The sequence below is a fragment of the Microtus pennsylvanicus genome, chromosome X (genome assembly GCF_037038515.1).
Source record: "Microtus pennsylvanicus isolate mMicPen1 chromosome X, mMicPen1.hap1, whole genome shotgun sequence".
Taxonomy (NCBI): domain Eukaryota; kingdom Metazoa; phylum Chordata; class Mammalia; order Rodentia; family Cricetidae; genus Microtus; species Microtus pennsylvanicus.
In genome coordinates this window covers 19316688-19341478 of record NC_134601.1, presented here as the reverse complement: position 1 = coordinate 19341478, position 24791 = coordinate 19316688, and the positions used below count along the sequence as shown (strand labels likewise).

General features: G+C 46.7%; 1 protein-coding gene across 1 annotated transcript; it reads left to right on the top strand.

Moving 5' to 3' along the window:
* The first annotated feature begins 13047 nt into the window (after positions 1–13047).
* LOC142840261 (melanoma-associated antigen 10-like) lies at positions 13048–14007 on the top strand. Its single transcript, XM_075956866.1, has one exon. It carries the CDS (start codon positions 13048–13050, stop codon positions 14005–14007), a length of 960 nt encoding a protein of 319 aa, XP_075812981.1.
* The last annotated feature ends 10784 nt before the right edge of the window (positions 14008–24791 follow it).

Sequence of the window (24791 nt, the reverse complement as noted above, 5' to 3'; positions counted from 1 at the left end):
TGTTTTGATTGATTTTAGCTTGAAATTTATTTTGTTGGACATTAGGATAATTACACCAGCTTATTTCTTAGGTCCATTTGATTGGAAATTTTTCCCAACCCTTTACTCTGAGGTGATGTCTGTCTTTGAGGTTGAGGTGTGTTTCTTGTATGCAGAAGAAGGATAGATTCTGTTTGCTTATCAAATTCGATAGCCTGTGTCTTTTTATAGGTGAGTTGACTCCATTTATATTAAGGGATATTAATGATCAGTAATTGCTATCTTCTGTTAATTTAGTTTTCATTGTTGGTGATGTTATCATGTGTTTTTCCCTTCTTTGGGATTTGCTGCTGTGAGATCATCTATTGTCTGTGTTTTTATGGATGTAGCTGACTTCCTTGGGGTGGAGTTTTCTTTCTAGTACTTTGTGTAGGGCTGGGTTTATGGCTAGGAATTGGTTAAATCTGGTTCTGTCATGGAATATCTTGTTTGTCCTTCTATGGTGATTGGAAGTTTTGCTGGGTATAGTAGTCTCAGCTGGCATCCGTGGTCTCTTAATGTCTGCAGAAGGCTTTACCAGGACCTTCTGGCTTCCATCGTTTCTATTGAAAAGTGACATGTAATTCTAATAGGTCTGTCTTTATATGTTACTTGGCCTTTTTCCTTTGCAGCTCTTAATATTCTTTCTTTATTCTGTATGTTTATGTGATGAGGAGACTTTTTTTTGATCCAGTCTATTTGGTGTTCTGTAAGCTTCTTGTATCTTCATAGGCATATCTTTCTTTAGTTGGGAAAGTTTTCTTCTGTGATTTTGTTAAATATATTATCTGTGCTTTTGAGTTGGACTTCTCCTTCTTCTATGCCCATTATTTTTAGGTTTGGTCTTTTCATGGTGTCCCATATTTTCTGAATATTTTGTGTTAAGCATTTGTTATATTTAATGTTTTCTTTGACTCGTGTGTCTGTTTCCTCTATTGTATTGTCAGCACTTGAGATTCTCTCTTCCATCTCTTGTATTCTGCTGTTTATGCTTGCATTTGTGGTTCCTGATCATTTACTCATGTTTTCCATTTCTAAAACTCCCTTGGTTTATGTTTTCTTTATCGTCTCTATTTTGGTTTTCAGGTCTTGAATTGTTTTTTTTCACCTGTTTGATTGATTTTTCTTGATTTTCTTTAAGGGATTTGTTGATTTCTTCCAATTTTTTGTTTGTCTGTTCCTCCACTTCTTTGAGGGAATTTTTCATTTCCTCTTTAAGGGCCTCAAGTATTTTCCTAAAGTTGTTTTTTAGGTAGTTTTCCCCTGCTTCATCTGTGTTGAGATGTTCAAGTCTTGCTGTTGTAGGGTCACTAGTGTTTACTGCTGTTGTGTTACTCCTTGTGGTGTTGAGTGTGTTCTTACCTTGTCTACCCATCTTTTGCTCCAATTGGTGCAGCTGGGGCTGTGTCACCGGTGGTCACTTCTCAAGGTGATGTGGGTCTGCTTGCATTGACTCTGGTGGAGGTGGGGCAGGTGGGCAGGCCTTCCTTGACTTCTGGCTAAGGCCCCCAATTTATTTTTTTATTGAGACAAGGTCTCACTATGTAGCCCTAGCCAGGAACTCACTATGTAAATCAGGTTGGCCTTGAACTCATACACCTGTTTCTGCCTCCCCAGTGCTGGGATTAAAGCCGTACGCCACCATCCCTGGTTGTTTGAAGCCTTCTTTTAAAAATTCAACAGATGGAGTCCATTACCGAATACTGTACCCATTCAAAATGCAGAATTGTGGAGCCCATTCTCACTGGATATAGTTACAAAACACTCCTGCACCTAAGGTGCAGGAAGAAGGGGAAGAAAGATTGTGAGCCAGAGGATTGAGAATCTTGCTGTGAGATTGTGTTTCCTAGGAATTGTTGACCGGGTTTCTGTCCTCCCATCAGGTCCCACAGCCATTTAGCCCCAAAGAAATCACACAGAGGTCTATATTAATGATAAACTGATTGGCCCATTAACTCAGGCTTCTTATTAACTCTTATAACTTACATTAGCCCATTATTCTAGTATATGTTAGCCACATGACTTGGTACCTTTTTCAGCGGGGTAGGTCACATACATATCTTCCTCCTTCTATAACTGGACAGGACTCCAGAGGGAGTTCCCCTCTTCCCAAAATTCTCCTGTTCTCATTGACCCGCCTGTACTTCCTGTTTGGTTGTCCTGCTTATACTTCCTGCCTGGCTACTGGCCAAGCAGCGTTTATTTAAAACATAATTGACAGAGTATAGACAATTGTCCCGCACCAAGGAATGTCAGAAATTACACCCACAAAGTCTCACCAACATGGCTGCCCAAACATGAGCAGAACAAGGGCGACAACACTAGCCATGCTAACATAGATGGGGGAAACCCCAGGAGGCCTGAATCCTGCCCAAAGAACTACAGGACACTAAGGAACACAGAAGGTGGGAGAATAATCTTCTCCAGGGAAGAGCACACCAACTGGTTATCCAGTGTCATATGGTCAGCCCCCCCAAACATAGATACAAGTAATATACAGAGTGGGCAGGCTATATTTAGGGATACACATGTAACAGGAATTAATTTAAAAAATCCAAGAATTTAAAAGAAAGCAAGAAGGGGTATATGGGAGGGTTTGGAGGAGGAAAGGAAAGGGAAAATGATATAATTATATTATAATCTCAAAAAAACCTCAGGTAGTGGTCTTGTTACGTTGCCCAGGATGCTCTGAAACTCCAGGGCTCATGCCTATTTCCTGCCCCAGCTTCCCAAACTGAGGCTATAGTCACATGCCATCAAACCGAACTTTTCGATATTTTACTTTCTTGCTTGAAAAAGTGTCATATTCCAAAACAATCCATTTTTACAATCTAGTGTAGAGTCACACCTTAGACTGTACAGAATTTCCCCTCGGTTAGTATTTCCTGTTTAGTTTACAAAAAATCTTTTAAAAGAGTGTATTTTCCAAAATCATTCACAATTGAACTTTATTTACTATGCAGTCCCTGGAGTAGCCAAATTCATAAAAACAGAATGAAGGATGGATGACAGGGCCCAGAGAGGAGAGAACAGCATGTGGTTTGTGATTCATGGGACCAGAGTCTCACTTGGCAAAATGCCAATGTTCAGGTGCTAGATGGTGATGTTTCATGACTGTGTGATTATATGTGATACCACAGAACTATAAAGTTAGAAATGTTTAACATGGTGAACTTTATGTAGTGTTCAATTGATCACAGTTAGTATTAAAACAGCTTAAGAGAATTCTCCATTATACTGCCAACTGCATCTCAGCCTAGTTAGTGTTTCTCTTGCTCTCATAAAACACAGCATTAAAGCAAGTTGGGGAGGAAAGGGTTTATTTGCTTATACAACCACCTCACAGTCCATCATTGAGGGAAGTCAGGGCAGGAATTTTAATAGAACCCTGGAGGCAGGAACTAAAGCAGAAACCTTGGAGGAACACTGCTTACTGCCTTGTTCCCCATGGCTTGCTCAGCCTGCTTTCTTAAATCATATTTTATTACTTTGTGTGGGTGCAGATACTGGAGGACAACTCGTGTGAGTCAGCACTCTCTTTCCACTATGTGGTCCTAGCTATTCAACTCAGGTTGTCAGGCTTGGCAGCAAGTGCCTCTACCAGCTGAGTCATCTCCCTGGACCCTCATCTTGATTTCTTATACTACTCAGAACCACCTGCCCATGGTGGAATTTCTCACAGTGGCCTGGGCTCTCCCACATCAATCAGTAATCAAGAAAACGCCCCCACAGGCTAGTGGGGCATTTTCTCGGTTGAGGTTCCCTCTTTTCAGATGACCCTAGCTTGCAGCAAGTTGACAAAAACTAAACTGTACACAACCCATGATTAATATGAAATAAGGCAAGGGAAAAATTACTCTTTTAAGTGCGAAGGGTACTGCTAATTCTTGCCTGTGAGAACCTGAGCAAAAAGAAATATTCTAGTTAGCACTGAGGCCTCTGATAGGGCTATGTTAGTGCTGCATGGCTGTTTACTCCAGGATTTCCCTTATAGCTTATTTACATAGTACAAGAACAGATTCAAGCCCAGTGAGTCCATGAGGGTCGCGGAGAATATTTAAAGTCATTGCTGGTGATCTTCTGCTTGCTACTGCCCAGACTGTTTGCTTTGTGGGCTTTTCCCCCTTTGTGCAAATGCAGTACTTTTACTTTTGTTCTCACTGTTGATGTTTGAATACACGCAGTCTCCTAGACGACAGCCTTAGCCCAGGCAAGCCCCGAAACCCCAAGGATCTGTGGCTTCCTCGACTCTCGGGCGCCCTCTCCTGGTCGCAGCGCGGCCTGGGCTTCCAAACCCACTTTCGTTTTCCTAGTTTTTGCTCCTCTGGCCTTAGTGGCTAGGGCTTTGAGAGTGGACCCACACATCTGCATGCAGGTGTTTTCAAGCACATCTGGGTATTGTTCTGCTGAATTGGATGCGGGTTGGTATGTCCTGGAGATCGCTGAGACCCTTAGCATCTTCTGGTTGCCTTGCCACACCTTGGTGACCTGAATTGGTTGGGGTTTTTTTGTTTTGTTTTGTTTTGTTTTGTTTTTTGGTGTCCTAAACTCTGCATCCTTATCTGCAGTTTGTCAGTTGTCTGCATTCTAGGTTCTTGAAAATTGTAGATTGTACTGTGCTTGGAGAGAGAATCATTTTTCTCTTTGTGTGTGCGTGTGTGTGTGTGTGTTTAAATGCTTTTAGAATTGAAACACTAAGATTTTTGTTGCATTCCTGCTCTTTCCTGAATCCAGGAATCTCATTGCTTTTTTTATTTAAAAATTAAAAGAAGCCAAGAGTCACCTTCAATCCCAGCACTTAGGAGGCAGAGGTAGGTGGGATCTCTGAGTTCAGCATCAGTGTGGTCTACACAGTGAGTTCCAGGACAGCCAGGGCTATACAGAGAAACACTTCTTCAAATGATTAATTGAAAAGGACATAGGAGAGCGCTAGAGGGATGGGGCAGTGGGTAAAGTACTTGCTGTGTAAGTATGATTCCCTGAGTTTGGATTCAGAGTGCTGGGCATGCATGTAACTCCCAATGAAAAGAGAGCTCCAGGTTCAGTGAGAGGCCCTGCCTTCAAAAAGAAAAGGGCAGAGGGGCTGAAGAGATGGCTTGGTGGTTAAGAGAACTGGCTACTTTTTCACAGGACATGATTTTGATCTTACAACCATCTATAACTCTGATTGTTGCCCTTGTCTGACCTCTGCTAGACACACACATGGTGCACAGACATACATGTAGGCAAAACTAATAATAAAAACATTTTTTAAAAAGTTGGAGGGTGATAATGATACCTAAATTCAATCTGGCTTCCACAGCACATGTGTATGTAAGCATACCCAAACACACAGCCAGCTATATTACTTCCCATCTCCATCTCCTATGACTGGGATTAAAGGTGGGAGCAACCACCACTTGGCTGTTTCTCTTTTAGAATGATTCAATCTTGTGGATCCCAGGGTGGCCTAGAACACACAGAGATCAACATGCCTCTGTTTCCTGGAATTAAAGGTGGGCTAGAACAATCCCCAGAAAGGGGAGAGACGGGTCAAAAGGACAGGGCTCCAGGCACTGGGCCCCGTTCTGAGCAGCTGCTAATGAAATGTGTGAGACAGTAGCCTGTGATGAACAAATGCTCACAGTACTGACCAGAAGCATGGAGGCAGGCGGTCCTCCACCAAAAGGGGGTGACTTGTGAGGATGAGAACTCTGTAGATTTGGTCCCTATATTCTCATCTGTGTCCTCAGGGAGCTGGAGCTATTTTGTGAGGTACCTGGAAGTTGGGGGTCACCTCATTGCAATAGCCAGACTGGAGTCTCTCCTCCACCTTTCACCATGTACAGTCTGGTTAGGGGTGGGGACCACTTTGTGAGCTTTCAGAAAGAGAGATGGCCATTCCACACTTTCAGAGTGGAGGTGAGCACTTTAGGAGGCAAGAAATGGGCCCTTTGAGGAGAAGCAGACCCTACTGAGGCAGCCCTTGCCGGTGGACAGCATAGACACAAGCAGGGCCACATAAGCAAACAGGAAGCATCTGGTTCCGTGACTGCTCTGCCTAGGCTCCACCTTCTGGAAGGCATTCGCTGAGGGAATGAGTGTCACTTAAATTGCAGGGTGCAAGTAGGACCTGGGTGGACCATGGAAGGCCGGCTATGGTCAGCAGGTCCCCAGGAGCCTAGTGAAGTCAGTGTGGTGTGTGCAGCCCCAAAAAGGGTTGTCCTGTGGGAACTAGCCTCTTCCCCTCCCCGTGGACCATCAGCCTTCCCTCTCATGGCCTACTTCTGAGGTCCAAGAGATGTGGAGACAAAAGGCTTACTGGGGAATATGAACATGGGGTCTGAAAAGCCCAGGTGCATGGATGTGGGGGTCTGAGAGGCACATTTGAATGGACATGGGGTCTGAGAAGCCCAGCAGAATAGACATGGGGTCCCAAAAGGCCAGTTGAATGGACTTGGGGTCTGAGAAGCCCAGCTGAATGGACGTGGGGTCGGAGAAGCCCAGCTGAATTGACGTGGGATCACAGAAGCCCAGCTGAATGGACATGGGATCCCAGAAGCCCAGCTGAATGGACGTGGGGTCCCAAAAACCCAGCTGAATGGCCATGGGGTCCGAGAAGCCAAGCTGAATGGACGTGGGGTCCGAGAAGCCCAGCTGAATGGACGTGGGGTCTGAGAAGTACAGCTGAATGGACGTGGGGTCTCAGAAGCCCAGCTGAATGGACGTGGGGTCTCAGAAGCCCAGCTGAATGGACGTGGGGTCCGAGAAGCCAAGCTGAATGGACGTGGGGTCCGAGAAGCCCAGCTGAATGGACGTGGGGTCTGAGAAGTACAGCTGAATGGACGTGGGGTCTCAGAAGCCCAGCTGAATGGATGTGGGGTCTCAGAAGCCCAGCTGAATGGACGTGGGGTCCGAGAAGCCAAGCTGAATGGACGTGGGGTCTGAGAAGCCCAGCTGAATGGACGTGGGGTCCGAGAAGTACAGCTGAATGGACGTGGGGTCTCAGAAGCTCAGCTGAATGGACGTGGGGTCCCAGAACCACAGCTGAATGGACGTGGGGTCTGAGAAGCCCAGCTGAATGGACGTGGGGTCTCAGAAGCCCAGCTGAATGGATGTGGGGTCGGAGAAGCCCAGCTGAATGGACGTGGGGTCTCAGAAGCCCAGCTGAATGGACGTGGGGTCTCAGAAGCCCAGCTGAATGAACATGGAGTCTCAGAAGCCCAGCAGAATGGACGTGAGGTTGGAGAAGCTCACCTGAATTGACGTGGGATCCCAGAAGCCCAGCTGACTGGACGTGGGCTCCCAGAAGCCAGGTGAATGGATGTGAGGTCTGAGAAGCCCAGCTGAATGGACGTGGGGTCTCTGAAGCCCAGCTGAATGGACCTGGGGTCCCAGAAGCCCAGCTGAATGAACGTGGGGTCTCAGAAGCCCAGCTGAATGGATGTGGGGTCGGAGAAACCCAGCTGAATTGACGTGGGGTCCCAGAAGCCCAGCTGAATGGACATGGAGTCTCAGAAGCCCCGCTGAATGGACCTGGGGTTGGAGAAGCCCAGCTGAATGGACGTGGGATCCCAGAAGCCCAGCTGAATGGACGTGGGGTCCCAAAAACCCAGCTGAATGGCCATGGGGTCCGAGAAGCCAAGCTGAATGGACGTGGGGTCCGAGAAGCCCAGCTGAATGGACGTGGGGTCTGAGAAGTACAGCTGAATGGACGTGGGGTCTCAGAAGCCCAGCTGAATGGACGTGGGGTCTCAGAAGCCCAGCTGAATGGACGTGGGGTCCGAGAAGCCAAGCTGAATGGACGTGGGGTCCGAGAAGCCCAGCTGAATGGACGTGGGGTCTGAGAAGTACAGCTGAATGGACGTGGGGTCTCAGAAGCCCAGCTGAATGGATGTGGGGTCTCAGAAGCCCAGCTGAATGGACGTGGGGTCCGAGAAGCCAAGCTGAATGGACGTGGGGTCTGAGAAGCCCAGCTGAATGGACGTGGGGTCCGAGAAGTACAGCTGAATGGACGTGGGGTCTCAGAAGCTCAGCTGAATGGACGTGGGGTCCCAGAACCACAGCTGAATGGACGTGGGGTCTGAGAAGCCCAGCTGAATGGACGTGGGGTCTCAGAAGCCCAGCTGAATGGATGTGGGGTCGGAGAAGCCCAGCTGAATGGACGTGGGGTCTCAGAAGCCCAGCTGAATGGACGTGGGGTCTCAGAAGCCCAGCTGAATGAACATGGAGTCTCAGAAGCCCAGCAGAATGGACGTGAGGTTGGAGAAGCTCACCTGAATTGACGTGGGATCCCAGAAGCCCAGCTGACTGGACGTGGGCTCCCAGAAGCCAGGTGAATGGATGTGAGGTCTGAGAAGCCCAGCTGAATGGACGTGGGGTCTCTGAAGCCCAGCTGAATGGACCTGGGGTCCCAGAAGCCCAGCTGAATGAACGTGGGGTCTCAGAAGCCCAGCTGAATGGATGTGGGGTCGGAGAAACCCAGCTGAATTGACGTGGGGTCCCAGAAGCCCAGCTGAATGGACATGGAGTCTCAGAAGCCCCGCAGAATGGACCTGGGGTCGGAGAAGCCCAGCTGAATGGACGTGGGGTCGGATAAGCCCAGCTAAATTGACGTGGGATCCCAGAAGCCCAGCTGAATGGACATGGGGTCTCAGAAGCCCCGCTGAATGGACCTGGGGTCGGAGAAGCCCAGCTGAATGGACGTGGGGTCCCAGAAGTTCAGCTGAATGGACGTGAGGTCTGAGAAGCCCAGCTGAATGGACGTGGGGTCCCAGAAGCCCAGCTGAATGGACGTGGGGTCCGAGAAGCCCAGCTGAATGGACGTGGGGTCTCAGAAGCCCAGCTGAATGGAAGTGGAATCCGAGAAGCCCAGCTGAATGGACATGGGGTCCCAGAAGCCCAGCTGAATGGACGTGGAGTCCCAGAAGCCCAGCTGAATGGACATGGGGTCTTATAAGCCCAGCTGAATGGACGTGGGGTCCCAGAAGCCCAGCTGAATAGATGTGGGGTCTCAGAAGCCCCAGCTGAATGAACGTGGGGTCTCTGAAGCCCAGCTGAATGGACGTGGGGTCTCAGAAGCCCAGCTGAATGGATGTGAGGTCCAAGAAGCCCAGCTGAATGGACGTGGTGTCCGAGAACCCCAGCTGAGTGGAAGTGGGGTCCGAGAAGCCCAGCTGAATGGAAGTGGGGTCCGAGCAGCCCAGCTGAATGGAAGTGGGGTCCGAGAAGCCCAGCTGAATTGACGTGGGATCCCAGAATCCCAGCTGAATGGACGTGGGGTCTCAGAAGCCCAGCTGAATGGACCTGGGGTCCCAGAAGCCCAGCTGAATGAACGTGGGGTCTCAGAAGCCCAGCTGAATGGACGTGGGGTCGGAGAAGCCCAGCTGAATGGACGTGGGATCCCAGAATCCCAGCTGAATGGACGTGGGGTCTCAGAAGCCCAGCTGAATGGACCTGGGGTCCCAGAAGCCCAGCTGAATGGACATGGAGTCTCAGAAGCCCCGCTGAATGGACCTGGGGTTGGAGAAGCCCAGCTGAATGGACGTGGGGTCGGATAAGCCCAGCTGAATTGACGTGGGATCCCAGAATCCCAGCTGAATGGACGTGGGGTCTCAGAAGCCCAGATGAATGGAATTGGGGTCTCAGAAGCCCAGCTGAATGGACGTGAGGTCTGAGAAGCCCAGCTGAATGGACGTGAGGTCTGAGAAGCCCAGCTGAATGGACGTGGGGTGCGAGAAGCCCAGCTGAATGGACTTGGGGTCCCAGAAGCCCAGGTGAATGGACGTGAGGTCTCAGAAGCCCCAGCTGAATGGACGTGGTGTCCGAGAAGCCCAGCTGAATGGACGTGAGGTCTGAGAAGCCCAGCTGAATGGACGTGAGGTCTGAGAACCCCAGCTGAATGGACGTGGGGTCCCAGAAGCCCAGCTGAATGGACGTGGGGTCCCAGAAGCCCAGCTGAATGGACGTGAGGTCTGAGAAGCCCTGCTGAATGGACGTGGGGTCCCAGAAGCCACATCTGAATCACACAGGCCTAGAGCATACAGGCTCGACTGTATGTGTTCACAGTCCTCCATCCAAGGTGAGAGTGACTGTGGGAAGAAGCTGCCTCAAGCTTCGGCAGCATCCACATCCGGGGACCTAGTAGGGCTCCGAGCCATTTTGTGAGGCTCCAGAAGGACCCAGCCAGGCTCGTCTTCCTACATCCGGGGACCTGGAAGGGCTCGGAGCCATCTTCCTTGGAGACCAGAAGGGTGTCGGCCACATCGCGCTCCAGGTATCCAGGCATTGAAGGTCTCACAGGCATTTTCTGAGGGCCCTGAAGGGTGTGAGGGATGGATGAGGTGCCTCCGGCATCAGGATATGGGGGTTTGGAGCCGTTTTCCTGAGGGTCTAGAAGGTCGAAGGGTGAGGGCCAAAGCGGGCTCCTTCTATCCGGGGCTGAGGGGCTTGGAGCCATTTTGTGAGGTTCCCGGGAGGGAGACCGTCAGGCTGTGCTCCTTCCATCCGAGGCCTGGGGGACTTGGAGTCATTTTGTGAGGTTCCCGGGAGGGAGAACATCAGGCTGGGCTTCCTACATCCGGGGATGGGGGCTTGGAGTCATTTTGTGAGGTTCCCAGGAGGGAGACCATCAGGCTGGGCTTCCTACATCCGGGGCCTGGGGGGCTTGGAGACATTTTGTGAGGTTTCCAGGAGGGAGACCGTCAGGCATCTCGTGCCGCATTAGGCACCTTGGGCGCTAAAGTCCTAATCTGTGGTGCCTGGGAGTTGGTCAGAGGATTCTTCCTGCTCCCTGGAATTGGGAGCCTGGAGCCGTTTTCTGACCTGACTAGAAGGGTGACGGCCATGCCGCATTGTTGCTGTGTCGACCAGGCTGGCCTCGAAGTCAGTGAGGTCTGCTTGCCTCAGCCTCGCTAGTATCGGGGTGAAAGGTTTGTGCCACCACCTCCGCTCCTCTCAAAGGAGTGACTTTTAAGAGGTCCGGTTAACCTGACAGTGGCTTTGCATTCAGCATGTCTGTGGGACCCTACTGGACTGAAGAAATGCGCTCTGCCTAGAAGGTACCCAGATGGTATTTCCACTGTGGTGCACCTGGAGGATTTAACCTGTTTCCCCCTCCTTCCTCCTTGTATGTGCTGTGCCTTTCCTTCTACTGCACTCTGTGAAGGAGGAGGGGGATTTGTCCTGGGATAAGGCCTCAGAGATGTAGTGGGAAGGATCCAGGGCCACCAAGGAGGAAACAGTCAGACCTCTGATATAAGACATACAAAAGCAGCCCTTGCTGTCAGCACAGACTAGCTATGGTGTCGACTGTGGAACGCAGGTATCACCTCTGACTTGGGGTTGAGGGGATGAGGTGGACGCTCACAGGTGGGTTGGACCTGAAAGATGGATCTGAGAGTCAGGAAGGGCGTTGTGAGGAACAAGGAGGAAGGAAACTTCAGAATGTGTGAGAAAATGCAGGGCCTGCCCCCTTTGCCCATCTTGAGCAGTCGGGGCCCTGGCATATCCAGAGTCGAGACAAATTCACATCTGTGTCCTTCCTCAAGACTGTGAGCCTTTTCAGCGTCGGGGGCCACCACAGCCCAGAGGGGAGCAGGCCTGATCGCCAGAGGTGATATCCATTTTCCATCAGGACTCCAGGTGAGCTGTCACGGTCGGAAATGAACATGCAAAGAGGGCCCTGTTCCCCAAACAAGAAGACTTCATAAAGCATGGGCACCGCTCTTCTCATGCGGGGGAGTGGGGGGATGGGGGGTGGGGGGGGAGGGTGCGAGTGGGGGCTTCTGTGCCTGGCTTCCTTGGACTGCATGACTTGGGTTGAGAATTCTACCGGGAATGATGATTTTGTTCCTAGGGTTGATATCAGATCAGCAGTGGCAGCCACGTCTGGAGAGCAGCAGGATTCTGCAGAGTGTGGGCCTCCCCTGAGGACTGAATCTGAAGGGAAGAGCCAGAGGACCTCATTGCCTGGGTACGACCCGGATTCGATGCCCAGGGGCACCAAGGGTTTGCGTACTTCAGCACGCTAGAGTCCTTGTAGAGGTGGGAGCCCTGTAGAGATGAGCCCTGGACACGTGGCCATCATGGCTGTTCCCCCACCAGAGTTGATGAGCTGTGCCACCAGCTCTTTTCTCCTGAGAGGATGGTTATAGGGCCGCTAGGTATGGAACTTCACCAGAGCAGGAGACCTTGTCTGAGCCGAGTTCTTGGTTAAGTCAGCCCCTGGGAAGTTCCAGGAAAGGATCCCAGGAGGCAAGTGAAGGAGACAGTGGTCCCTCCAAGGACTTCCCTGAAGCCCTGTCTCACAGACATCCTGGGAGGGGCTGCAGGGCTGAGTCTTCTGCCCTGGTTCCAGGGAATAGTCTAAGGGAGCTGAGGGGCCTGCTAAGAGCACCTTGGCCTGGGTCATCAGAGGGAGGCTCGGGTCTGTGAGGAATCATGGTGAGAGTTGAGAGAGTCCCATCAGCCAAAGACAGAGAGTACTGCCTACCTATCTGCCTTCCTGAAGGCTGTGGGAAAATGGAGACTTTCTTCCCCTCTCCCATTCTTCTTTCTTTCTTATAGGCATAGTCTCTTGCCTTAAAGACGTGGGACCCAGGGGTCACGGGGAAGCTCCTGGAACAAGCCATTGATATAGGTGAGAATCGGGCTGGTAGACTGTTCTAGACCAAATGAGTCACACTGAATCGACCTAGCTCTCTTAGCTCTCTTAACTTCTGCCCCCACGAACAGGTGTCAGGAGGTCTAAGGTGTCCTCACTGCCTTCTGTTCCCTCTCAGAGACACAGAAACTTGTTTTGAGACTTTACACGAGAAGAAGCACACACCTGGGGAGCTTCCAGCCTCTCAGAGGCACAAGCAGTACCAGAGTACTTTGGCCATAAGTGCACTCCCCAGGCAAAATCCTGTGACAGGTGCTTTTTGAGAGTTGCCTAGGGAATAACTGTCAGAGTCCTCTCATCCTCTCCCTTCCTCCCCCAGGTCTGTGAGTCTTCATCTCTGTGAACTGCACCTGCCTGTCCTGCCTGTGTTCCCAAGGGAACTCAGCATGGATCCTACCAAGATCAGCCAGGGCCTCCACCTCCCTGACAGCGCTCAGTCCCAAAGGGAGGCAAGGGGTCTGGTGGGAGCCCAGGTCCCCATATCCGAGGCAGGGGAGGAGGAGGCCACTGCCACCACCTCGGGGTGTGTGTCTCTTGGAGGAATGCTGAGTTCTCCCCACAGTGCTCAGAGAGCCTCTTCTCCCACCGCCATGGGCTTCATTGCAGTGGCACCATCTGCTCAGGCCTCTGGCAATCAAGGTAGCCATGTGGCTAACCCCGAGCCTCCACTGCAGAATGGGCTCAATAGCAAGAGTGTGGATTTGGTTCTCTTCCTACTCCTCAAGTACAGGAGGAAGGAGATAACGACTAGGGCAGAAATTCTGCGCATGGTCATTGGAGATCATGAGGCACACTATTCCCTGATCTTTAGGAAGGCCGCTGACTGCATGCGGCTGATGTTTGGCCTTGAGATAATAGAAAATAACCCCCTGGGGAACCCCCGTGTCCACTCCTACTCTCTTGTCCATGCTCTTGGGATCACCTATGACGGGATGCAGCATGGTTTCCCAGGCATACCCAAGACAGGCCTGGTAATAGTCATCCTGTGCATCATCTTCATAGAGGACGACTGTGTCCGTGAGGAGGTGCTGTGGCCTATATTGAATAGGATGGGGCTCTATGCTGGGAGGGATCATTGCTTGTGCGGGGAGCCCAGGAGACTCATCACTGAACATTTTGTGCAGGAAGGGTATCTGGAGTACAGGCCGGTGCCAGATAGTGATCCTCCCAGCCATGAGTTCCTGTGGGGCCCGAGAGCCCATGCTGAAACCACCAAGGTGGAAATCTTCAAGTTTTTTGCCAGAGTTGTTAAGCAGGATCCCATATCGTACGTTTTCCCTATGCAGAGAGATGAGATTGAGAGGTCTGAGGCCACGATCCCCCAAACAGTGGCACTCGTGCCCTGACCAGCACACATTCTACTGCACTGGCAATTTCCAACCAACATCAGGTTGGGCGGAGTCACATCTAAGAGCTGTACCCTCATTGAAGTGCAGGTGGGAGGAGTTGGGACCCTTTTCTTCTTGTTGTTCTGACTGGGTGATTTGGGCATTCTTGGTATTTCAAAATGTTGCTACTTTTACTGCAAGGTTCATTAGGTGGAGATGTTTTCCTTGTACAAATGGAATTAGGAAAACATGTATTGTTTATGCTGATTAGGAGAATTTTATCATTCTGTAAACACTTGAGAATGACTCATATCTAACTTGTAACCTGTTTCAAGATACTGTGGCATTCTAATTGGGATTACCCACTCAATGGGAAAGACTTGGGATTTTCATGAAAAAAGAATAAAATTATTTTTGATTGCCTTACTAGTTTTAGCTTCCTGTTCTTGTTAGCTTGTGAAAATGAGAGTTAAAATCAGGTGAATGCAGTCTCTTCCCCATCCCTTCACTGAGCAAGCACCTGCTCTGTGAAAGGACCTGTGTTACCAATAAGATGTGACAAAAGGATTATCCATCCTTTTCTGTGACAATGTCAAGTTCAACAGCAACAACCCTGTCAGAAAGAACGTGGGAATTCCCCTTAGGTCACAAGTGTAAGCACAGGAACTCTGCAGAGAGGTCCCCTAGGGTGAGAGTAGTCAGTGGTATAAGCCAAGGCATTTCATTATGGGTCTCAGAAATAATAGGCAGGACCAGGCCCTTGGGAGGAGATGTGAATGACTTAGGACTATGAGAAGTAAAACTCCTCTGAGCGGTCACTGTTGCTGGTGGACTTGGCAAGGAGGACTCAGGCTGGGGTGTCACTCAGTGATTGAACACTTGGATAACACAACTGGGGGGTTGTATCCTCATCCCCTCAAACAAATCCAAAATGTACAGAGAGTAATCATGTCCTGGTGCTAGAGTTACAGATGAACACTGAACACTTGGATAACACAACTGGGGGATTTTATCCTCATCCCCTCAAAGAAATCCAAAATGTACAGAGAGTAATCATGTCCTGGTGCTAGAGTTATAGATCAACACAGCCCATGTACTGCATGGTTTACCCCCACCCTCTGCAAGGGATTCCTGACCCATGTGGTACAATTATGAGAATGCGAATCCTAGAGCTCCTAGGAAGATCACTTCTGCATCCCTAGTCAAGAGAGACAGAGCTGACTACCAAAATAACTTTAACCGCTTATAATGTGTATTAGTGTTGTGCCTACATGGTAATGTATCATACATGACCCTGGTGCACTCAGAGGAAAGAAGAGAGCATAAAACCAGAGTTAGAGATTGTTGCAAGTCTCCATGTAAGTGCTGGAAACTGAACTTTTGTCCTCTGCAAGAACAGCAAGTTCGTAGTCAAAGCTCCAGCCCTGGACAAGTTTAAGTTAATAAAATTATTCGTCTATGTATACATGAGTGACACAGTTTACACGGTCATCATAAAAGGACAAGATCTCTCTCAAAAATTTCTCGTTTATTCTCCAAACACCTTATATATCATCACATCAATTGAGCAAAAAAACACATTAGGCTGTCTCCTAGACAACCAAGTACATGGCTCAAGTCATGTCCACATCTACCTATATGTTAACAGTCATGTAGGCCATAAATTAACATCTCTATAAGACATCCTCCAAATTTCAAAGAAAAAAAAACACCAAACCTCTTAACTCTTAAGTCATCAGCTTCAGCCAACATCTCTTCTCAGGTAATCTACATTTATAACAAAAAAAAAAAACTAGGAACAACATATCCTGGCTATTATTAAACAGAGACAGCTTGTCTACAGAGTTACGTGATCAGCTCAGACCAGGCTTATGGCTCTTGTGCCATACAAAAATATGGGCTTACAGTGTGAGGGTGTATACATACATCACTCAGTGCTGGTGGGGATGCCAGAGGACATACATCAAGTTGGCTCTTCCTTCCACCTTGTGATGACCAGATCTCACTTGTTGCTGCTGTTGGAGTGTGTAGTCAAGACTGGCTGACCTGAGAGGTTCTAACCCATTCTGCTTCTCACAATCCCATCAAAGTAGTGCTAGGATTCCAGGTGCACCCTGCTGCATCCCAGTATAATGCAGGTTGCAGGGAAGGAAATGATAACCTCAGGCATGAGCAGCTATCGCTTTTATCATCTGGTCCATCTCCCCAGCCTTAAGATTGCATTTTAGCTCACTTATCTTTAGTGTAGTTGTGCACCCTGCTGCATCCTACTATGTTGCAGGTAGCAGGGAAGGAAATGATATCCTCAGGCATGAGCAGCTATCACTTTTATCATCTGATCCATCTCCCCAGCCTTAAGATTGCATTTTAGCTCACTTATATTTGGTATAGTTGCAACCCAGATTTCAACATGTGTCCAGTGAGTGGGAGGATTTAGTGACATTTATTCATGGAATATCATTTTGTTTCCATAGCTATCCCATGTCCACCTTTCACTATAGTTTTTCTCACACAAGCCACTTGGAACCAGGGCTTTACTGGCAGACAGATAATCAGGCCATGCTGATGGGCATTCCATTAACCATCTGAGGAACCCAGAGGCTCCAGCATTGGGAATTGTCATGTGATTCTAATTGGTCTTAACAATAAAAACCCCTAGTCTGATCTTAGAGGATGAAAGCTGAAAGGCCAGAGAAGCGGAGCATCCAGCCCCTTGTTCTTACCTCCACAAAATCCTCATACTGAATGGGGTATCGTCTCTCTACAAGTCCTCACACTGAATGCCTTGAGCTCCTGTCTCCTCCTGCTGTATATTCCTCTCTCCGCCCAGGCATATCATTTCCTGTTTCCACCTCCCCAGTCCTGGGATTAAAGGTGTGAGCCACCACTGCTTGGGTCAGTTTCTCATTACGCTGATTCAATCTCAAGTAGCCCAGAGTGGCCTTGAACTCACAGGGATCCCTCAGCCTCTGTCTTCTGCTGGCTGAGATTAAAGGTGTCTGCCACCACTGCCTGGCTTCTTTGGCTAACAGGTCTAGCTGGCTATACACTCTGATCTTCAGGCAAGCTTTATTTGTTAAAGTACAAACAAAATTGTCACATTTCCCCATTATGTGTCTAAAATAAAAAAGAAAGTTATAACAAATATACGAAAACCTATGTCCAATAAGTACAATGGCTATATAAAATACACACATGCAATAAGTACATCAACAATGTCTATTCCATTTGCATTTGACAAATTCAGATAAAGTATTCCACTACATATCCCATCTTGGTGAGTCCAAATGTTGTGCATAATTCACTTTTTATTCTAACGTGTATTACTGCTGTGGGACAATAGTCTGTACCCTGTCACTTGTATTTTAAGTAAACGCTGATTTGTAGTAATAAGAGAGGCGGGGCTGCGTCCCCAGCACCCTGGCTGCCTGCTAGCTTATGCCCCGAAATAACAACACACAAATTGTATTCATTTAAACACTGCTTGGCCCTTTAGCTCTAGCCCTTACTGGCTAATTCTGATATACCGATCAACCCATCTCTAATAATCTGTGAGCACCGGTCTTACTGGGAAGATTCTAGCCTATGTCCATCCTGGGTCGGAGCTTCATCGCGTGTGTCTGCCCGGGAGCGGGGCATGGCATCTCTCTGAGGTGTCTGCCCCCGAGAGGAGAGCTGTCGAGTCTCTGAGCTCACTTCCTCTTCCTCCCAGCATCCTGTTCTGCTTACTCCTCCCCCCTATGTTCTAAGCTATGAGCCCAAGCAGTTTGTTTATTACTTAACCAATGAAATCAACAGATTGATATATGACACTCCCACATCAGGAACTATAAGTGGGGCAACCAGGCAGGATGTAGAGGTGGGGCAAAGAGAATTCTGGGAAGAGGGAAGTTTCAGTCTGCAGTCCTCACCCAGACACAGAGGAAGCCAGACACAGAGCAAGCAAGATGTGGCTGCCTCTCCGAAAAAGGTACCAAGCCATGTTGCTAACACAGACAAGAACAATGGGCTAATATAAATTATAAGAGTTAATAAGAAGCCTGAACCAATAGGCCAATAAGTTTATAATTAATGTAGGCCTCTGTGTATTTCTTTGGTCTGAATGACTGCAGGACTGGGTGGGACAGAAACCTCAGGCAACACCTTACCAACTGAAAAATATCTTTTAATGTCTTTCAACTGTATACACTTGACATTTCTTTAGTAAAATTCTTTTCTGAGTGTGGTAAACAAAGAAAAATTTAACTATAACTATCTAGTCTTCACTCCCTCAGACACTTGAGGAGGAAATAATATTAACTTAATAAGCAGGAAGTACAAGCAAGTGATTTCCAAAATTTGTGAAAAATGACAGAAACAGCTGGCTGCCTGGACAGTCACCCAAGGTTTCTCTGTAATGTTGGGGCATCCATCTTAAGTCTATAGACCTAGAATATTTGACAGACTTTTCTATGAAGTAGTATTTTTGAAGGACTGTCCAACCTTGTCTTGGCGAGGTTTGGTATAGTCACTCTCATTTGTGTCCTGCTTGTCCAACTGGACAGCAAACTGTCAGCAGTTGAGGGAAAAGTGCTTTCTTGCCCAGTGACTTACTTTTGCTACAAAGAAAGTTAGCTCCATTTGGAGTTTCTCTGATGCCCACCATCTTCTCTGAAGTAGATTGGTGCTACCAAGAGCAGACATGTTTCTTTGTCATAAAAAAAATCTATGCTGTTAAAACATCTATAATACCATATTCTGCAGATCTCTGAAGTGTTTGAAGACCACCTGTCTACCTAAAATATTATCTTTTTGATCTTGAAGAAAATGCCTAACATGACTGCAATTTCAAATGTAATAGGTGTCTAATTGCTAACTTGAATTTTCTTATTATTGGTAACAATAGCTTTCAAGAGCTAAAAGATTGTATTACCTTGTTAAATGTGTTGTGTAGGTACAATACCTTGAACAAGATTAGAAATGTATGTACAGTATGTTCTAATGACCATAATCTTAACTTTGTGTCAATATACAAAAATCCATATCTGTGTAAAAGATTTAAAACTTGTAGTGGCATCTTTGTTTTAAAAGTAGATTCTTAATCCCAGCACTCAGGAGGCAGAAGCAGGTGGATCTTTGTGAGTTTGAGGCCAGCATGGTCTACAAGAGCTAGTTCCAGGACAGGTTCCAAAGCTACAGAGAAACCCTTTCTCAAAAAACAAACAAAAAATAGATTTAATAATGTACTTTTTAATCCTATTTCTATAGCCCCATTTTTAAATTCAGAGTAGAGTCAATAATCTTCCCTTATATCTCATCATATCCTTATTCCCCCTTTTCTTTTTTCTTTTTTTTAAAGATTTATTTATTAATTATGTATACAGGGTTCTTCCTGCATGTATGCCTTCAGGCCAGAAGAGGGCACAAGATCTCATTACTGATGGTTGTGAGCCACCATGTGGTTGCTGGGAATTGAACTCAGGACCTCTGGAAGAGCAGTCAGTGCTCTTAGCCTCTGAGCCATCTCTCCAGCCCCTATTTCCCCTTTTCTTTTCAAAACAAGAACCCTGAATCTAAACGCTTTTGTTCAATTTTTTTCCTTGACCATTACCAATTTGAATACAACTTGTATCCAAACACCCTGACCAGCTGGGCGGTGGTGGCGCACGCCTTTAATCCCAGCACTCTGGAGGCAGAGGCAGGCGGATCTCTGTGAGTTCGAAACCAGCCTGGTCTACAAGAGCTAGTTTCAGGACAGGCTCCAAAACCACAGAGAAACTCTGTCTCGAAAAACCAAAAAAAAAAAAATAACAACAACAAAAAAACCACCCTGACCAATGACAAATATCCATAATCCCCGAATGCATAAAATCACCACCAGACCTCTTGGGAATTCTGGTGCTGCCTTCTTAAAATTACTTTCTCCTGTGTTAGGGGTAATGGCATCTTGAGGGGATCCTGAAAAGAAAATTTTTGGTTAATTTTCAAGTCCTGAGGCGGTAGCCGTATCATTTGTTGTCCAATCTCTGCATAATGGGAAAGTGCAGAGCTTGTCCCAAGTCCCGGCTAGAGTAATCTGTGAGCCTGGACCATCTCAACTAGCCACCTTGAAATTGTCTTGAGCAGTTTGTAGTCCAAAGCCGATATTTAGGAGACATTTTTCAGCTTAGTGGTGCTATCATTGTCCTGATGAAATCATGGTTGTGAGGCCCCATCATTCTTTTGGAGACTTCAAAGATTACTATTATGTGTGCTCATGGTTCACTGCAGAAAACTGACAGAGACTCAAACCTGAAATCATATACAGGAAGGTAGATGGAGCCTTTTTCTAGAATTAGTTAGTACTCTATATCACCATTAATATCATGACTTTTTAGTTTAAAAATATGCATGTATAATAATCTTATTAGTTTGGAGATGTTTATACCTTAAGAAACACTTTAAAGAGTCAAAACAAAATCAAAGGATTATGAAATTAGTGGCAATAAAATATTATTGATCTTCTGTTCCATATCAGGTGGCTCATCTGACATGAAACGGAGATTTTGGATTTTACTTAAACAGCCATGCTTGGGTTTAGAGAAGAAGAGAGCCACACTCCCACTACAAAGCCAGCTTTAATTCGAGTTGGACTGGGACTACAAGAAGGACATTTGCATTATATGTCTGTAGAGACCTACAGAAACAAACATTTGGGAAGATTTATAAAATTTTATCCTGTTGGAAATGTGATATACCAACAGGAAAATTTACTCTTTTCTTGGGACATTTGTTTTTTCTGTATGCTTTGTCCATTTTCTTCAGAGGCTGGTTTGGGAGGTCCGCCTATATATGTTTTTCTTTTATTGGTTAATGACCAAACTTTTTTAATTTATTTTTAATTTATTTATTTATTAAGGATTTCTGCCTCCTCCCCGCCACCGCCTCCCATTCCCCCCTCCCCCGATCGAGTCCCCCTCCCTCATCTTCTCGAAGAGCAATCAGGGTTCCCTGACCTTTGGGAAGCCCAAGGACCGCCCACCTCTATCCAGGTCTCGTAAGGTGAGCATCCAAACTGCCTAGGCTCCCCCAAAGCCAGTATGCGCAGTAGGATCCAAAAACCCACTGCGATTGTTCTTGAGTTCTCAGCAGTCCTCATTGTCCGCTATGTTCAGCAAGTCTGGTTTTATCCCATGCTTTTTCAGACCCAGGCCAGCTGGCCTCTTGGCCCATAGCAAGGCAGAACTTGGCTAGGCAGGGAAAACTAAACTGAATGCTGGCAGAAGGAAGGCAGAGTCAGAGAGAAGCCATGTAGCCCCGTTGGATCTGGATGGGACTTTTACCCCGGTAAGCCACAGCCACGTGGTGACACACAGATTACTAGAAATGGGTTAAATTAAGATGTAAGAGTTAGCCAATAAGAAACTAGAGCTAATGGGCCAAGCAGTGATTTAACTAAAACAGTTGTTGTGTGGTTATTTCACAGTAGAGCAGCCAGGGACAAACAAGCGTCCTCCTACAACAAGAAGTCTCATTTGTCCAGTGGTCTTCAGATTCCTTCAATTCTCCTGAAAAGTCAGAAACAAAACCCTTCCACAACCCTTATTTTGGGGGAGGATACCTTTTTGCAAGTTATATACGATCAAATGAGAAGCATTTGTTAATCATATAAGTTAGTTTAGGTTGATGAACTATCACCCTATATAATCAAAGAGGTCTCTCTTGTTTAAATCTAATCTTTATCAATTTTGATTCATGGTTTCTCCTGAAAGTTTTGTTTTATTTTCTAAAGAACAGTGAGGTTTCTTAGCACAGGCATTAGGTTCTTTAATTGCTCTGAGAAAGAGTTTCCTCCATGATGACAGAAAACAACTGAACCTAATTTCACATGGGGGCCTGCAAGAGGCCTCTGAAGTAGTTTCTGGATGGCAAAAGGTTGTGTTGACTGTCCCTTTTTGATCTATATTCATTAGTCCAATCCCCGCCTTTGTCACACCTTTTGCATAATCCCGAAGGGAGGGGCATTCTATCAATTGTGCTTAGAAAAAAGATTGTTTCTAGGAATGTCCTGCTTGCAATGAACTTTTTAGGTGAGCTTGTTTACTGCAATTGGAACATCTGACGTTTCCATTTTTCTTCTACCTCTGGAAATTACCTCTCCTATCCAAATATCATCATAGTCATGAGATCCAATATTGATTGAATCTTGTATCTATTCCTCCAAGGTGCTGATGATCTTGCCCTTATAGGCCTAAATTATCCTTTTGCATTGTGCATCAGCATTCTCAAAAGATAGGGATTCAATTATTATTGGTCCAGCTTCTGAATTTTGTATCATTCCATTTCCCGCTGAAGTCAATCTTTGAAAGAAATCAGTGAAAGTTTCTTTTTGGCCCTGTATGGCTTTAGTAAATGACTCAATTTTCTTTCCTACTTCTTCAATTCTCTCCCAGGCATTTAAAATTGCTATACAACATAAAGCCAGGGTGTGGCCATCATATAGAGATTGCCTTTCTAAATTAGCATAACCTCCTTCTCCAAGAAGTTGGTCTTGGAAGATTTCCACACTGCTAGTCCTACTTTGTTGCTCAGTGGTCTTGACCTCATCTTTCTACCAGGTCCTCCAATGTAATTGGGGGTGAGGCTCCAAGACTGCTGTAACCAAGTCTTTTCAGTCTTGAGTGATAATTCTATTACAAGTTGACCAAGAGTTTAACACCTGCTTCACAAAAGGTGAACACATACCGTATGAGACCATCACTTCCTTTTCCTCTCTAACCTTATAATGCAATGCTGGCATTGGTTCTCCTTTAAATTCCTCTGCCTGGATTTGAATATCTCTATGATCTGTTTTAATAAGTTTTTCTAAGGCCTGTATCTTGGCACTCATATCAACCAACTTTTATAGAGATAAACCAAGAATTATCAAGATGATAATTAACATTATGTCAATCCCAGTTAATCTGATTATCCCTTCATTTAATTGATCTAATTGTTCCAATTTTAAATCACAAATTGCATAATCATACAGAGACCTAACTCTCTCCTTTGTAATAGTGTTTCCTATTTTTTGATGTGGGAAAAACTCTCTTTTAGCTAATTCCTCCCTTTAAGAATTCCCAGTTGCCTCATGAAATCTGAGGTCAATAACAATTCAGATAACGATGAAGTGTGAGGCTGACTGCTGCTGCATAGAGCAGGAGAAGCCCAAGCAGGTTTCAAGGCAGCCACCTAGTTTGGCAGCAGCCCAATAAGGAGGTCCAGGAAAGGCCCACAACCCACCAGGAGAAAACAAGCCAAAGAGACAGCCGTGTCTGCTCTGGGGAAACGTGCAAAAGCAGGTAACTCCTGTGGCATTTGGAGAGCAAGTGCCTGTGGACTTTGCCACAGAGAGGCTGTAAGAGAAAAATTCAGACACACTCAGCAGGCTTGGGGAAAAGAGGAAAGGAAACCTAGGTAGTGGGGCAGGGACTCTGGCTGTGTGTAGCTTCAGCCTGTGCCGGTGGCTGCAAAGTCATAGGCAAGAGGTTTTTTGTGAACTCGTCCCTAAAGTTGGGTGCTAAATGTAGCATGAATCTACTCGATCTTAATAATAAAAACCCGAAGTCAAATATTAAAGGGTCACAGCTGAAAGATCAGAGAAGCAGAGCAGCCAGCCACTAGCTCTTCTTCTACGAAATCCTCAGACCTGTCTCTACAAGTATCCTGTCTCTACAAGTCCTCAGACTGAACACTGTTTCTATGAAACCTCAGACTGAATCCTGAGCTCCTGTCTCTTCCCACCTTAGGGAATGTCCCTGTTTTCTTCCTAACAAATGGGAAGCTTGAGAGGAGACCAGGAATCTGCATGTACCTGTAACCCAGGTAGTTCTCGCCCCTACCAGACCAAGGCCATATCTCTGACAAGTACAGGGCTCTTCCTGGTTCTTCATAAACTCTTATCTGTTGTGCTATCGTCAGCAAAGCATCTGCACCTGAACTACTGCAATTTCAGCTACTAACTGTGGCTCTGCAATCACTCCACAACAGTTCAGGCCAAGGCCTGGCAGTGAAACAACATTTGGTGCCCAACATGGGGGCAGGTATACCTGAACAAAGGGCCTGAGAAAGCGGAGAAAATTTCCACACATGGAGCCTAGACACACCTTTCTAGCAACCCCACTCTCTGAAGTATGAGGCTTAGCTCTCATAGAAAGGCAAACAATGACCACATCCCAAAACTAGTAGGGTATCCTGCTGGACAGATCTGAGAGAGCCATAGTCAGCAGTCAATACTGTGTGCTAAGCAGAGCCACAGAAGGAGACTCACTAAAGAGATGTAAAGTGTATAAATATTAAAAGATAATTTGATAATGCAAATCAGAATAGAATAGAAAGTGAATCAGGCACAACCTTTTGAACTCATCAAGATAGAATAGATATGGAATATTTTCTCTTAATTTGTCAAATGCAAATGGAGTAGACATTGTTGATGTATTTATTGCCTGTATATATTGTATATAGTTATTGTATTTAATTTATATAGTTTTCTTATACTAGTTATACCCTTCTCTTTTATTTTAGACAAAAAGGGGAAGTATAGTGGTATATTATTTGTGTCTTAATAAATAAAGTTTGTCTGAAGATCAAAGTACAAAGCAGCCACACTAGTCAGCCATAGGGGCCAGGCAGTGATGGTGCACACTTTCAAGGCCATCAGCCACACTAATCAGCCATAGAAGCTGGGTGGTGGTGGTGCATACCTTTAATCCCAGCACTAGAGAAGAATGTAAGATGGGAGGAGACAGGTGTCAGTCCGAGAATTTGTGGAGGCAGGATCGCCCATTTTGGTCTGAGGTAGAGGT

Coding starts and splice junctions, on each gene's coding strand:
- LOC142840261 (XM_075956866.1), top strand. CDS start 13,048: ATGGATCCTACCAAGATCAGCCAGGGCCTCCACCTCCCTGACAGCGCT.